This window comes from Mixophyes fleayi, chromosome 4, assembly GCF_038048845.1.
Source record: "Mixophyes fleayi isolate aMixFle1 chromosome 4, aMixFle1.hap1, whole genome shotgun sequence".
NCBI lineage: Eukaryota > Metazoa > Chordata > Amphibia > Anura > Limnodynastidae > Mixophyes > Mixophyes fleayi.
Window position 1 is genome coordinate 136,812,209 of NC_134405.1, and position 14,081 is coordinate 136,826,289.

Below are 14,081 nucleotides of genomic sequence, written 5' to 3' on the forward strand. Positions count from 1 at the left end.
GGCTTATGGGTCACAACTACTCAAAGAGTTACTTCATGTTATTTTATTTTATTTATATATGATGTTTTTGCCACCTGTTCAGCAAGCCAGCCAAAACCACTGAAGTAGTCAGGCTTCAGGGGGTGGAGCTTTGCCAAAAATGGCTGGAGGTGTATTCAAATTTGTTTATTTGTGGGTGGAGATTGGGAGGGACAAGGCAGGACTTATTTTGACCCGATTTCTGATTCTAAATGTTGGGAAGTATGTAGAAGTTCCATGTCTTGCAATACACATTAAGCTAGCCAGCTCACACCAGTGTCTTTCCAGCTTGCCTACACTCAACTAAACAAAAATTCATTCAGAATTTCAACACAATTGTTGCTATGCTATTTAAATGGATTGAGACTTACACAGGTTCTGCAGGCCAGTACTCCCCAACCAATAGCAGCTCCATCAAACACCAAGGGAATAATCTGACACTAGCAGGAGGAGGATGATAGCTACACAGGGTGTTTGGTCACAAAAGTAGGGATAGTTAATAAAATCAGTAATCCTTATTATTGCTAAATATAGAGTTTGCACCCAAAATCCTTTTGTAGCTAAAGTAACTATATATTTCGTAACCTGTCATCCCAGTTTTGCTTCCATGGTGGTTGTGTTTTTAGTGGCTAATCTTTGACACCTTTATTCTTTACACTCCTATGTGGCCATGCACAGTACAATCCTGCTGGTTGGTCCTAGCACCAAACAACAGGATCACAGTCCGGTTTGGCCACACAGGTAAGTCACATGCCATCACTTAGGCCTTTTAGTGTGTCCGTGAAATGATTGTCAATAGTGGTCATCTGTGATCTTTATCATTATATTTGTCCTATGAGATCTGTAATTAAAAGAATAACTGTGTGCAGTCGCTGGCCGTCTTCTCTGTTGAGCCCTGCACAAATAGAGAGATGCTTAGGAGAGGGAGGAATCAGAGGCATTTGTGTCTCCAGCCATCACTTACTAGTGCCACTAAGACAGGGGAGGAGCATTGACACCCTATTGTAGCCAGCTTGAACTTGCCAACCAGGTTGTCGATTAGTAGAAGGTAATAGCCGAGCGTGGCTCAGACCAAACAGGGAACACTGTCAGATATTGAAAAAGAATCAGGCTAAAAGTAAAAGACTCCACATTTAACTAGTACACAATATACTGGTTATTTTTGCTTTTGAGTGGTATTATCCTTTAAGCAGTAGCGCATATTATTTAGTCCAACTGCAATCAGTGAATGTGACTAATCAGGGTTATTATAACTGCCAAGCATCCTGTCCCCCTATATAATGTATCTCTCTGGTGACCTCACACATTAGTTGCCTGGATAACAAACACCTCTCCTGTGAACTCACACAGCTGCCGCTCTGACCTCACACACTTGACTTTTTATACAGCTGCCCTGCTGACATATTTTGTATTGATGCCTAAGAGGTAATGCAGGTCACACGGGTGAGAAGCGAGGGCCTTTCCACCGCGTAACCCCTTAGCTTCCAGAGGAGGACCATACATTTATTCTTAGTGCTGTTGGTTATTTTTAAGCATTTTACTTGCTTTTACTATAGCTCATGGTAAATATTGCTGCAGAAAAATTTGTCATAATTCACTTATGAGAATAAACAGCCATTTTGCTTTCAAAAAACCACCATTGAAAAATTGACAATGTGACGCTACTCCTAAATGTATGTATAAGTCACCAGCCACTGAAATTACAAATCTAATCATAATTGTAGGGTAATGTATTTGTTCAGGGAGAACATGGTCACCTGCCAGTCAGATATCTGACTGTCAGGTGCAAAAGTGTTAACGCCCCTTTACCAGCCAAAATATTCATTCTTTTGTACTATTTCTACTATTGTGGACTTTCTATTCGGCCATGTAAATAGTTTGTGCTGAGATGTAACTGTCTGTTGTTATGTCTTCATATGTAACATTACCTCTTGAGCTATGCTGCAGGCGTCACAAAGCCTTTTTTCCCTGAACTGCTATTATTTTTAGTTAATTAAAACAAAAAGGCTTTGACGCTCGTTTTCTTCTCCTATTATGGCAGCCAATCCTTAATATCATTTGTGTTCTATGTAAAACCAGGTGGAGTGGACACATTTATCAGATAAGTTGCAAATTAAAGATGAACTTGTGTCAAAGGCATAAAAATCATTCATAACATAGGTTGTTTTTTTCAGTCCACCAAATATATCCTTGTTTACTGTTTCAAAGACAGCAGTGTAATTTTATGTACAGTTAATATGGTAGAGTTGTAGGATTGAATGCATTGGTCTGGCTGGACGTGTGAGTTTGGACGTGGAAAATTAACATATATCTTTCTGCATATTTTTTTGCATTCTTTGGCAAATTTAACAAAGAAGAAATTCCCATGAGGTCAATGTAGCTCTTTCCAATCTATCGTACCTTTTACAATTAACAACCTGCCCAATTTAAAGAAAGTGGTCATGGTAATACTTGTTTTAACCTAATAGTAGTGATGTATCAACACAAGATTACATTGTCCCTTCTTTTACTGTATTTGTTTTTATACCTACTTTAAGCCTGCTTTCCGGTTGATTGTTCGCTATATGATCTCTGAATATCAATGATGTGGTTAATCTGTACAGAATATAATAATAGATCTGTGTTGCTAGATGTGTATAGCAATTAATGTATCTAATTTATGATTCTCCAGGAAGATATTTTGGCTTTCATTAGCTCAGGAATAAAATGTGAATGTTGTTACAAGGGGTCAGGTTTTATGGTTTAAAGGCTCAACTCAAATATGTTTACTTAAGCTGTTTACAATGACACTTTCTGCATTAATAAGTTCCCAACAAATTAATTCTCTTGTGCATCTGGCTGTGGGTTTTAATGTAATGAAGTCAAATAGAGGTGCCTGACGTGTAATCCCAGGGTTGTAAAAATTCCTGAAGCCAAGTGACCATGATGTTAGTAGAATGTACTACTAACTTATTACTATATATCTCACCTGGCACCTAGATTTATCTGACTGACTTCTATGCAGTTCTGACCCCCTAGCTAAAATATAGTGAAATCATCTTGTTTGTAATATCCCCCACATAACCATGCCTGATTTAATACTCGGTTGGTAATTGCTGCTGATTTGTTGCTTATGATTTTTTTTTCCTCTTTCTTTTGTGATAATTCTACCCAACAAAGCATAGATACAATAATTCAATATAAAAACGTGTTGCAGGCCATAAATAATATTATGTCATTATTTTATAATCATAAAATATTAATAAAATAATTGTTTTATAATATATCATAAAAATGTGTTTTACATCATCACCAGGTCATTTTATGGCATAATAAAGAGAGTCACCTGGGAGTCTGATCAGTTGGTGATCTAGTGCTGCTTGTTTGGTTGTTGTTAGAATAAATAAATAAAGATATGTTGGCCCAAGTCTTCTATTGGCATGGCATGGTAGTGTGGGGATGGGACCCCAGGAGAACAGAGGTAGATATATGAGTCAGGGTGTAGTGTTAGGAGGTGATTGCAGCTGTGGCCAAAGTATCAGTAGCTTCTGCTCAGTTTCATTATTCCTGCAGGTGTTACAACCATATGACAGGTTGGCAAAACTGCATCTCAACAGGACTTCCTATATTATCACTACAATGTGCCAGATGTGATAGCACACTATAGTGTATTCAAACTAGAGATGCTCACTGACCCCCGTGAAGTGGTTTTGGTTTTGGGTTTGGATTAGCTTCGTGTTTTGGTTTTGGCAAAACTGCCCTCGTGTGTTTTGGTTGTGGATCTGTATTTTTTTTAGAAAAATTGCTAAAATATGTTAAAATCACATAATTTTGCTCTTTTTTTGATCCTACATTATTATTAACCCCAATAACACTAATTTCAATTCATTTGCAGTCCATTTTGACCACCTCACAGGTCACATTATTATTTTCATACACTTTTGGACAAATACTGCAGCGACCTGGCTTGATACTAAGCGACAGAGCAATAACTCAAACTCACAACAGTTCATAGCACATCTAGGACACATTGGTACACAGCAGTGGCAGAAAAGAAAAGTCAGAAGAAAAGTCTGCAAGGCCTAGTATTTGTATTTCAGCAATGACAATTAGCAATGGTGTAATGGAGCTCTTCTCTTTGTGTGTTAACTCTATAACACAGTAGAATTTGACTGCAGAATTACACCAACCCTGCAAGCACTAGTATTTGTATTTTTCTGCAATGAGAATTACCAGTGGAGCTCTCCTCTTTGTGTGTTACCTATATAACATAGTATAATTTGACTGCAGAATTACACCAACCCTGAGAGCACTAGTATTTGTATTTTTCTGTAATGAGAATTACCAATGGAGCTCTCCTCTTTGTGTGTTACCTATATAACACAGTAGAATTTGACTGCAGAATTACACCAGCCCTGCAAGCACTAGTATTTGTATTTTTCTGCAATGAGAATTACCAGTGGAGCTCTCCTCTTTGTGTGTTACCTATATAACACAGTATAACTTGACTGCAGAATTAAACCAACCCTGACAGCACTAGTATTTGTATTTTTCTGCAATGAGAATTACCAGTGGAGCTCTCCTGAATGTCACTGTAGACTTTGCTGAACACTGCTACCCCCTCCTCTTTCAATTCTATCTATTTGGCTGACCAACTGCTCTACACACTGTGCTACCTCTTTCAAATGACGCTACCTTTCTACCTACCTCTCTTTCAAATGACGCTAGATCGTCGTGGAGGGCGGTATTTATAGATTTCAAAACTCCCGAGGTCCGACGACATAACGATGACGCTTTTCCTCATTTTCGATTCCGAAAAAGCGCGAAAGCCGGCTCGGTACTCAGATCCCCTAAGTTCGGGTGTGTTCGGTTCTCGAAGGAACCGAGCCTGAGCATCTCTAGTTCAAACGCTGTAATATGAATATTATTACTCTAGTAATATTATTTGTTTGTATAGCACCAATCATATTACGCAGCACTGTACAGAGGATATGTAGTCATTCTCATCAGTCCCTGCCACATTGGAGCTTACAATCAAAATTCCCTACCACACACACATACACAGACTAGGGTCCATTTTTTTCAGAAGCCAATTAACCTCGCTGTATGTTTTTAGACTATAGGAGGAAACCAGCGCACCCAGAAGAAACCTATGCAAACACAGGGAGAACATGCAAACTCGACACAGTTATAGCCCTGGTAGAACTCAAACTCATGACCCCAGCCCTGTGAGACAGCAATACTGGGGTGATAGGGGTCACTGTGCCACTGTGCTGTTACCTAGTTTTATGCTTCATTTATAATGTACCTGTTGCCATGAATGCACATTTTTGTTTCATTCATTTATTAGAAGGCATTTTGTGTCTCTTCCCACTAAATATCTTGCATGTCTTACCAAATGGCAGTGGCATTCTGCAGAAATGAGAGGGAAGCGAGAGATTTTAATTTTAATATTTGATTATATAACAAGAAATCTGACTTCTGCACCTGTATCCTTGCTGAAATGGATTCTGTTTTTAGCAGCCAGTCAGCTACACAAATGTTTTCTGCCATTCTTTGTTATAGATAAAACAACTTTTGCTGGGATGTTTAGTAGTACACACTACAGGTTTTCCACCCGATCATCGTGCCAATTACACGATAACCGACTGTTAGGGCCGATATCGCATTAGTGTGTACGCTCCCACGATCATGTGTTATCGTACCAAAGCACATTGTATTTTTTTTAATTTAATTTTATAAATGGACATAATAAACTATGGCACGATGTTGTACCAATTCTGCAGTGTGTACGGACTCACAGCCGTCTGTCCAACAATTCTGCTGCAGAATTAAGTAGCACTATATAAACAGCTAATGATAGTTCCTCCAACAGCGACGCCTTTGTGGGCTGCATATTTCGTCCATTTAATTTGCATACAGTTCTCCATGGTAATATTTTTTGTAAATACTGGTTTTCATGTGGTTTTGTTTTTGGGTTTTTTGTAAGACATCCTCACATGGGTGATTGCCAGCAGTGTGACATTTGTTCTGCATTGTATGCACATGTAAAAAATAGATTGTATTCTTGTAATATGGTCAACACAGCTTGTGCTTGGATCATCTCTTTCCTTCTACAGATTACCTTTATTCTAAAATGAAACAACTCAGTCCTCTGGTTTATTATGGAACACATATTAAAGTGGAATCGTGCCAGTTGTAGTAGCTGGGCAGATAAAGCTTTGCATTTCCTGGTAGTTTACCTTTAGTGGCACCAGTTTTTCCTTCTGTTGAGAGGAGAACCACCAGAGGACAGAGGTCACAGTAACATGACCAGTTCTCAGAAGCTCAGCTTTCTATATTCCTGCTTTTATTTTTTTTTCCACAATACAGAACGCTCTTTTTTTAAAAAAAATCATGGTTTTCATCTTTTGATTATATGTTCTATTAATAACGTGAATATTTTATATAGCTTGATTACACGGACCTGTCCTACAATTAGATTGTGATATCCGTACAACAGCGATGTTACTTAATATGCAGCTTTTACTTCACACTTATTTTGGAGACAACACTAATCCTTCTTTTTGATCTGCTTGGAGTATAAATGCCACTCCAATCTGTGTATTTCTGATGTTCCCTTTGCCTTCTTTTGATGAGTTTTTAGTGTAAGTTTGGATTAATCCAAATTTCCCTCCTCTGAAAGTTGAGAAGTCTGAGAAGTGGCTGAGAGACGCCCATATACACAGGCTGGGAAGAATATTAAAAGGTCCATCTCCAGCATCTAGATGCTCCTGACTATTATTACCTGTTTTGTTGATTTATAGTCCATCTTTGTTGAGTTATTTTAGGGGTAAAAATATGCAAAATTATCACCATAGAGCTAGTGTAGTATCTTTTAAATACCTTATGTGTCATATTCTCCATCTTTAGGGAGTCTGGCAAATACACACATCTGTCTATACCCAGCCCCACCACCATGTCATCTAACTGACATCAGTGGTTTAAACCTTGTAGTGCAATAGCTATACACGCTCCTCGGCTGTGAGGCACTGGAGGAGATGGACATTGCCAAAGGACTACATATGCCTTGCCGTCTGAAGATGAATCTAATCCACTATGCTATATACTGTGTCTTACCAATTGTTAAACATAAGATAGGGGTTTTGAAACTTTTGGGTCAAATAATAAGTGTATTTTTTTTTTTAATAATAGGAGGTGATAAGCGAGCGATTTCACTGAGCTTGTGATGTCAACTGCTTTTTGTTTATGTGTGGAGTTATATCCAGTAAGGAGTGTTGTGCTGGGATAATGAGATATATAGAGAAATTAATCTGAGTGCTTATTGAGGGGGATTCGCTTTTCTCTCTGTTTATAAATTGTCTTTTTTTCCCCTGTTAGAGCTAGTGTGTGTGTGGTTAAATTGCATTTGATACACCTGATTAGTGCTAGCTCTATTTAAAAGGAGGTGGTGAGCGATTTCATTGAACTTGTGATTTCAGCTGCATTTTGTTTAAAGTGTTAAAGGTTATATATAGAAAGGAGTTCAATCCAGGGAGGTGTTGAATCTTGTAAGGGGCTAGCAATGGTTAGTAGTTTCGAGTCCACTGTAAGTTATAAGGGGTTAAGTTAGTCATAATAAGATGAGTGGCAGCAGGATTGAAGATCTTACTCAATGCATATATTGTTATATGCATGCACACTTGGAGCAATTGCTCCATGGTATATACCTCTTTGAGAAATGTGAGCAATTGGTCTCTGTGGAAGCTCAGATAACTGACCTAAGGCAGACCATTGCGACATTGAGAGAGATTGCCAATCTGGAGCAGAGTTTACAGCTCACCGTTGATGTGTACGCAGGGCCGAGTGGAGCAGAGAAAGAGGAAGATGCCCAGTTGCAAGGGGTAGCAGAGGGAGGAAGAGGCAGGCCAGCTCTGATCTAAACAATCCCAGCAGATTTCCCAGATTTGATAAAGATATTGTGTAAGGTAGTTCAGAATTGAGTGAGACTGCTTCCACTTGCAACCAGGGTAACAGTCTCTCCAGCATAGAGGGGACCTAAGTTACTCAGGGACCTAGGCAGATTGTGGTGGTAGGAACATTGTGGATCGGATGGACAGATTGTTGGGGACGGCTATAAAAGGGGGAGGGAGTAGACATTACAAGTAGAGAGAGGGGGGAAAAGGAAGGCATAGCCGTTAGGGAGAGGCCCTTGTTAAAGCCAATAAGAAAAACAGTTGTCGAAGTCGTATAATTGGATGAACGAAAGTATATTGGTTGATATTGTTTTATTGGTCGATTGCACTCAGTATGCCACGCTACACGTGGCATATTGCGATCGCACGGTAAAATACGCACATACACACTCGCATTACAACAGTTAGTTATTTATATAATTCATATTCATATTGGTTCCGTTACACAGTAATTTATGAGCAGATAGTATTTAGTTTAATATTAGTTTATATGCTATGATTATATGTACAACTCAGTGTTATTTAAGGTTCAGGTTAAAGGAAATGTGTCATGTCTGATATCATTTTAATCCCCTTTACATCAGCAGCTGTCCGGTGCATTCGGCAAAGAGATCGCACATTGCATACTCTAGTTATTGATGTTAGGGAATAAACCTTTAATATGATACTGACCATAAAATGCTAATAGATTAGTTGTAACTGGAGAGTCAGGCGGGAAGAAAGGAGCACATCCCCTGGAGAGATGACCCCCACCCTTGGATTCTTTAGTTTGAACTAGCCTATGACCTGTTTACCCTGGAACCACCCTAAGTCTGGACCTATAGAAGCAAGCCACGTCATCTCTATTGTTCTCTCTGTAACACTGAATGTATATATATCCATAGCTGCGCTCCCAGTCGGCAGTCTACTCTGACCACAGTATTCTAAACAGATATACTGTTCACTGGGACCCGTGGGAGCGCAGCGAAGCGCAGCGGTATGTATGTATCTTTTGGTATTGGCTGTACTGTACTGTATCATAATATAATAATGTATTGAACTGTTAACTATTTTACATCTGCTAAAATAAATCACTTTGTGCGTTGGAAACACAATACAATCGCCTATGCAATGCTTATTTGAAAACGATAGAATTACTTTAATACAGTGATATCAAAGCAAAAAGGAATACAGAAGGGAATTAATGGACTTAATTGGATACTTACAAATGCAGTAAGCCTGACTGGTAAAATGGGGGAGTTAGAACTAGTAGCAATGAGCGAGCAATATGATATTATAGGTATTACTGAGACATGGTGGGATGATACACATGACTGGGCATTCAACTTGGAGGTCTACACTCTCCAGGAGAGGTAGCATAAATAAAAGAGGAGGAGCAGTACATTTTTATATTAACCCAGTTTTAAAGCCAAATATACAGGAAGTTAATTACGAGAGTATTGGTGATAATATAGAGGCATTGTGGGTGGAATTATCCAGCGGAGAAAAAAGTTCAGAGAAGTTGCTGGTAGGAATATGCTGTAAACCGCCAGATATTAGTATGGATGAGGAAGCCCAACTTCTACAGCAAATTGAAAAGGCTACACAACTAGGTCAAGTTTTAATTATAGGGGATTTTAATTACCTGGACAGTGATTGGAGTACTGAGACCTGCGGTACAGCTAGGGGAAATAGGTTTCTGAGCACGCTAAAAGACCATTACTTGTCCCAATTAGTAGAGGAACCAATTAGAAACCGGACTATACTGGACCTAGTAATAACAAATAATGTAGACGTAATATCAAATATACAAGTAAGGGAGCACTTGGGAAACAGTGATCATAATATGCCCCTTTTGAAATTAGTTTCCAGAGGCAACGTTATAAGGGATCAACTAGGACTTTGATCTTCAGAAAGGCAAATTTTAATAGGATAAAGGAGCCTATATAGGGCATAGACTGGGACACAGTTTTTGAAGGAAAAATACAGAAGAAAAGTGGTCTGTCTTTAAAATGTTGTTGGAAAACTACATGTATAAGTTCATTCCTATGGGAAACAAATGTAAAAGAATCAACCAAATATAAACCAATATAGCTAAATATAAAGGTAAGGGAAGAAATGGATAAGAAGAAGCGTGCATTTAAATTGTTTAAGTCTGAACGGACTGAGGAGTGGTTCCGTATCTACAAGGAATGTAATAAATCATGCAAAAAGAAAATTAGATTGACTGATTTAGAAAGTGAAAAACAATTTGCAAAAGAAAGCAAGATAAACCCTAAAAAGTTTTTTTAATTATATAAATGGCAAAAGGATTGAAAAAAGTGCCATATACATTAAAAAATTGTTGAGAATATGTCGACTCTGCCCTAGAATAGTCTAGAAGCCACTTTGTCCAGTAGTTAGGCTATGGAAAATGGAAACTCTGCATATCTTCCTGATGGTAACAAGTGGTACTGCACCCACTGTATTTACCCCAACTCTTCTCATATCCACCTACAATATCCCAGACAGTATTTCCTGCTAGGTATAGCGTACTTTAGAAATCTATGACCAAACCACCCCTTACTTAGGCTTTTTATGATAAAAATGTGGTGATATGTTGAGGAAGCCCAGTTCCTTAATTTTCTAGAACTGGTTCTAGAATTATTCCTATGACGATATTTGAAATTGAACTGTCTTACTAACGTAAATGGAGTGAGCCCTTGAGAACTTAATCATTTACCTCTTTCCTCTAGGAGCATCTTTCTCTGAAAAAATATATTGTGGATATTCTGGTTGAAACTACTTTTCCTGTTGAACCTGTAAAGGATGTGGAAGAGAAGCAAAAAAATAAAAAAAAAGCCAAGAAGCTGAAGACCCGTATGAACAACAGGTATGTCTCCTTACAGACCTTCTATGACATGAGAGAAAATTCATAGCTAAAATACAAGTTCCATATATATGAAACAATACTTTCTAATAGTCACAAATAAATATTTATAAGTGTCTACAGTTTGACCTCTAAAAACTGGCTGTTTATACTTATCTTATTCTTTTTGCAGTACAGCAGAATTTGCTTTCATTTGTTGAGGTTGGGTCCTGCACATATGCATTTGCTATTAACTATAAGCTGATATCTCTAGATATTTCTACTCACTGATGTCATGAATAAAATACAACTTGCATCATCCTAATGATGGCAATTATAAAATGTATGTCCCGAACAAGTGTTGAGACTCAGTAATTCTTTAGTAATGAAGTCAATATCAAGTCATTATGTGAATGAAGACAAAATCACAGTGTGCATTGATTTCTTCAGCAGTGTCCCTCAGCTCAGTACTCCTCCCACACATCCAGATATAGTACACTTTAACGTTGCTATCTTTCTTCAGTGTTTCCCAGAAGTTCTACACCAAATTAAAGATACTTGTGGTCATTGTTAAAAAAAAAAACACCTTATGAAGGTCTCTGAGGGGGGAGATGCTGTAATATTGGGTCGAACATTTTCCATCTTTTTCCACTTTTCATTATAGGTTTCTAAAACTTATAACGTTCTTTAAAATTAATATGTGTATCCAAAAGTTCACTATTTAATTGAACTCTGAATTATATATTCTCTCCATTCTTCCATACAAATAACATTCTCCCTATATATCCCAAAAAGTCCCATATAACATAAAAGAAATACAGTTTACTAAGTTATACAAAGTTATCTGTGGAGTATTTCTATATGACATTGGCAGGGTTGATGTTTCTATAATACACAAGTGATGCTAATATTCTTTTGTGTCACTTTATAGTTCCGTGACCTGTATAAAAGCATTAATACTACTTTTGATATCCTTAATTTAAATTTGGGATACATTATCGCATCTATTAGTTAACCTTCTTGGGATAACATATTAAATACTTTTGTGAAGTTTTGTTAGTTATATCATTTTCATTTCATATCTTGCTTACTTGTGCCAGTATAGGCATTTAGATGGGCAGGGATCGGGTTAGAAATATGAATATACTTAGTTGCGCTTCGCATGCCAAACTGTTATCTCCTGTGTAAACATATTTCAGGCCATATGTTTTTGAAGGTTTAACATGAATGTAAATAATGTAAAGATTATTTGCTATGTGTTTGCCTAGAGATTCACAGAGAAGAGCCTAATTTATGACCACTTTCTCTGATTGAGCAAGAAAACGGAGTATTGATTTTTAAGATGAAGTTTTACCTGTTAAGAGCTTTTCCATAATTGGAAGGCGCTGTCGTGTGAGCCTGTGGCTCATCTCCAGTTCACAATAGCCTGTTTCAGACTGGGTAAACCAGGCCGATTCTTCTCCGCAGCTATTGATTTTTAAATGAAGTATCAAAGAAAATCAATAATAATCAACAAATAGAAGGCGTCCGCCACTGGTGTCAAATCTCGGGGCTGGTTTAATCAATTTAGAGTTCTGTCACAACATGGGACAAGCTAAAATATCATCCTGTGGAAGGAGAGTGGTCAGGTCTGCAGTTTGTCACTGCTGTGTAAAAATGCAAGATCAAAATGGACAAGTATGGCATCATTCTGTCAGGAACCCTAGATTCCCCCCTCCCCACGCATGTTTTAACCCACTCTCCCTAAATAGATTGGAGGTCACCATGCAGATGGTAGCTAACAGCTTCCGCAATGGATCACCCAGCTTAATTCCTGGATATACAAATTATTTAGGGTTTGTTAGATTTTGATTATTTGAACATAACCTCCCTACACATACACACACATGCCAGATCTAGGGAAGGTGTGCAATGCCCATATTACCTTTCCCAAATTGTTCCTTACAAACTAAAAATCACAAAATGCTAGTTTATCCTATTAAAGTGACAAATTAAATCTAGTTATGAAGCTGTTGGGAACTTTAATTTGAAGTTAATGCAAAGTATTTTTATATGCTTACTCTAAATGTATTGGTTATTTATTCCATATTGTATATGGAAAATATTATGTATGTGTTGGAATATATTTTGTATTTGTTCAATTTTCTTTTGAAATATCAAATACAATTTCTGATTAAAACAGGATAGCTAGGTCTAAGGGCCATGTATAGTAATGTGTTGTAAAATCAGGCTTTGCTCACATACTTGCACTTTGAAAATGGATTAAAAAAAGCATAAAACTAAAGCTCGCTTTCACATGGTTCCCTGCTTTTCTCACGCAGTGCTTTTTTAACACAATCTAAAATGTTTATATTTTAGAACACAATGGTACGTATAGTATGTTTATCCTGTTGTCAGTGGGCTTTTCATGCATTTATTAACTTCTGAAAATGATTTTTAAAGAAGCTGATAGGTGAGGATGTCCCTTTATTCTTTTTATTCATGTTAGGTATAAAGAAAAAAATAAAAGTAAAAGAAAAAATGCTCATGTTTTTAAGTGGACGTTCAGTTTTATCTGTATAAATAATGTTATTTAATATTATTATTATACTGGTTTAATGTTTATAAAGGTTTTGCAAGCTGCTTTCTCATCTAAATCCTCACGTTACTGGGGGCAGAGGGGAGCAGAGGGACAGATAATGATAAATGGCTTATTATTTCCCTGTAGAAGTTTTGTTGGTCTTATTAATATTATTTATAACCTCAGGTTATTAAATTAGGTAGTAGAAAATGTGATAATTTATGGGCAGGCGAGTGAACTGTGTAACGTGTGAGGAGGGTCTGTCAGAGAAACACTTTAATCTGTCAGAGCGGAGGGATGTGTATATGACAGTGTGACACAGGAGAGAAATATCCAGTAAGCAGCACTGTGTTATCTAATGAATGGGACCAGTCGTTCTGCTCATCGCTAAGCCAAATATGTCTTACTGGTTGTCTTTGAAGAAGCAATTCAACAGTCTAAGCTAGGTAGGATAACGATAAGGACTGATTATAGGATATAATACTGTTAATTTTTAATTAAAATAGGAAATTATAAGCTTAAAAAGTGGTCACATGCAGTAATTGGTGTATGTACAGCTTTTTGTATCTTTGTATACACTACTTGGCCAAAAGTATGTGGACACCCATTGTAATTTATGTGTTTGGACATTTTATCCACATCCATTGCTAAGAGGTGCATAAAGTCAGGCATACAGCCATGCAATCTTCATAGTCAAAAATTAGCAGAATGAGTCTTAATGAAGAGCTCAGTGACTTTCAAT

General features: G+C 37.4%; 1 protein-coding gene across 3 annotated transcripts in view; it reads left to right on the forward strand.

Annotated features, from left to right (window-relative positions):
- Nucleotides 1–14,081, forward strand: part of SCAPER (S-phase cyclin A associated protein in the ER) — a 204,954-nt gene that overhangs the window by 87,355 nt on the left and 103,518 nt on the right. For all 3 annotated transcript variants that reach the window (XM_075208424.1, XM_075208425.1, XM_075208426.1), the window contains exon 20: nucleotides 10,667–10,803. In XM_075208424.1, the coding sequence (XP_075064525.1) occupies nucleotides 10,667–10,803 (137 nt within the window). The remainder of the gene's footprint in view (nucleotides 1–10,666; nucleotides 10,804–14,081) is intronic.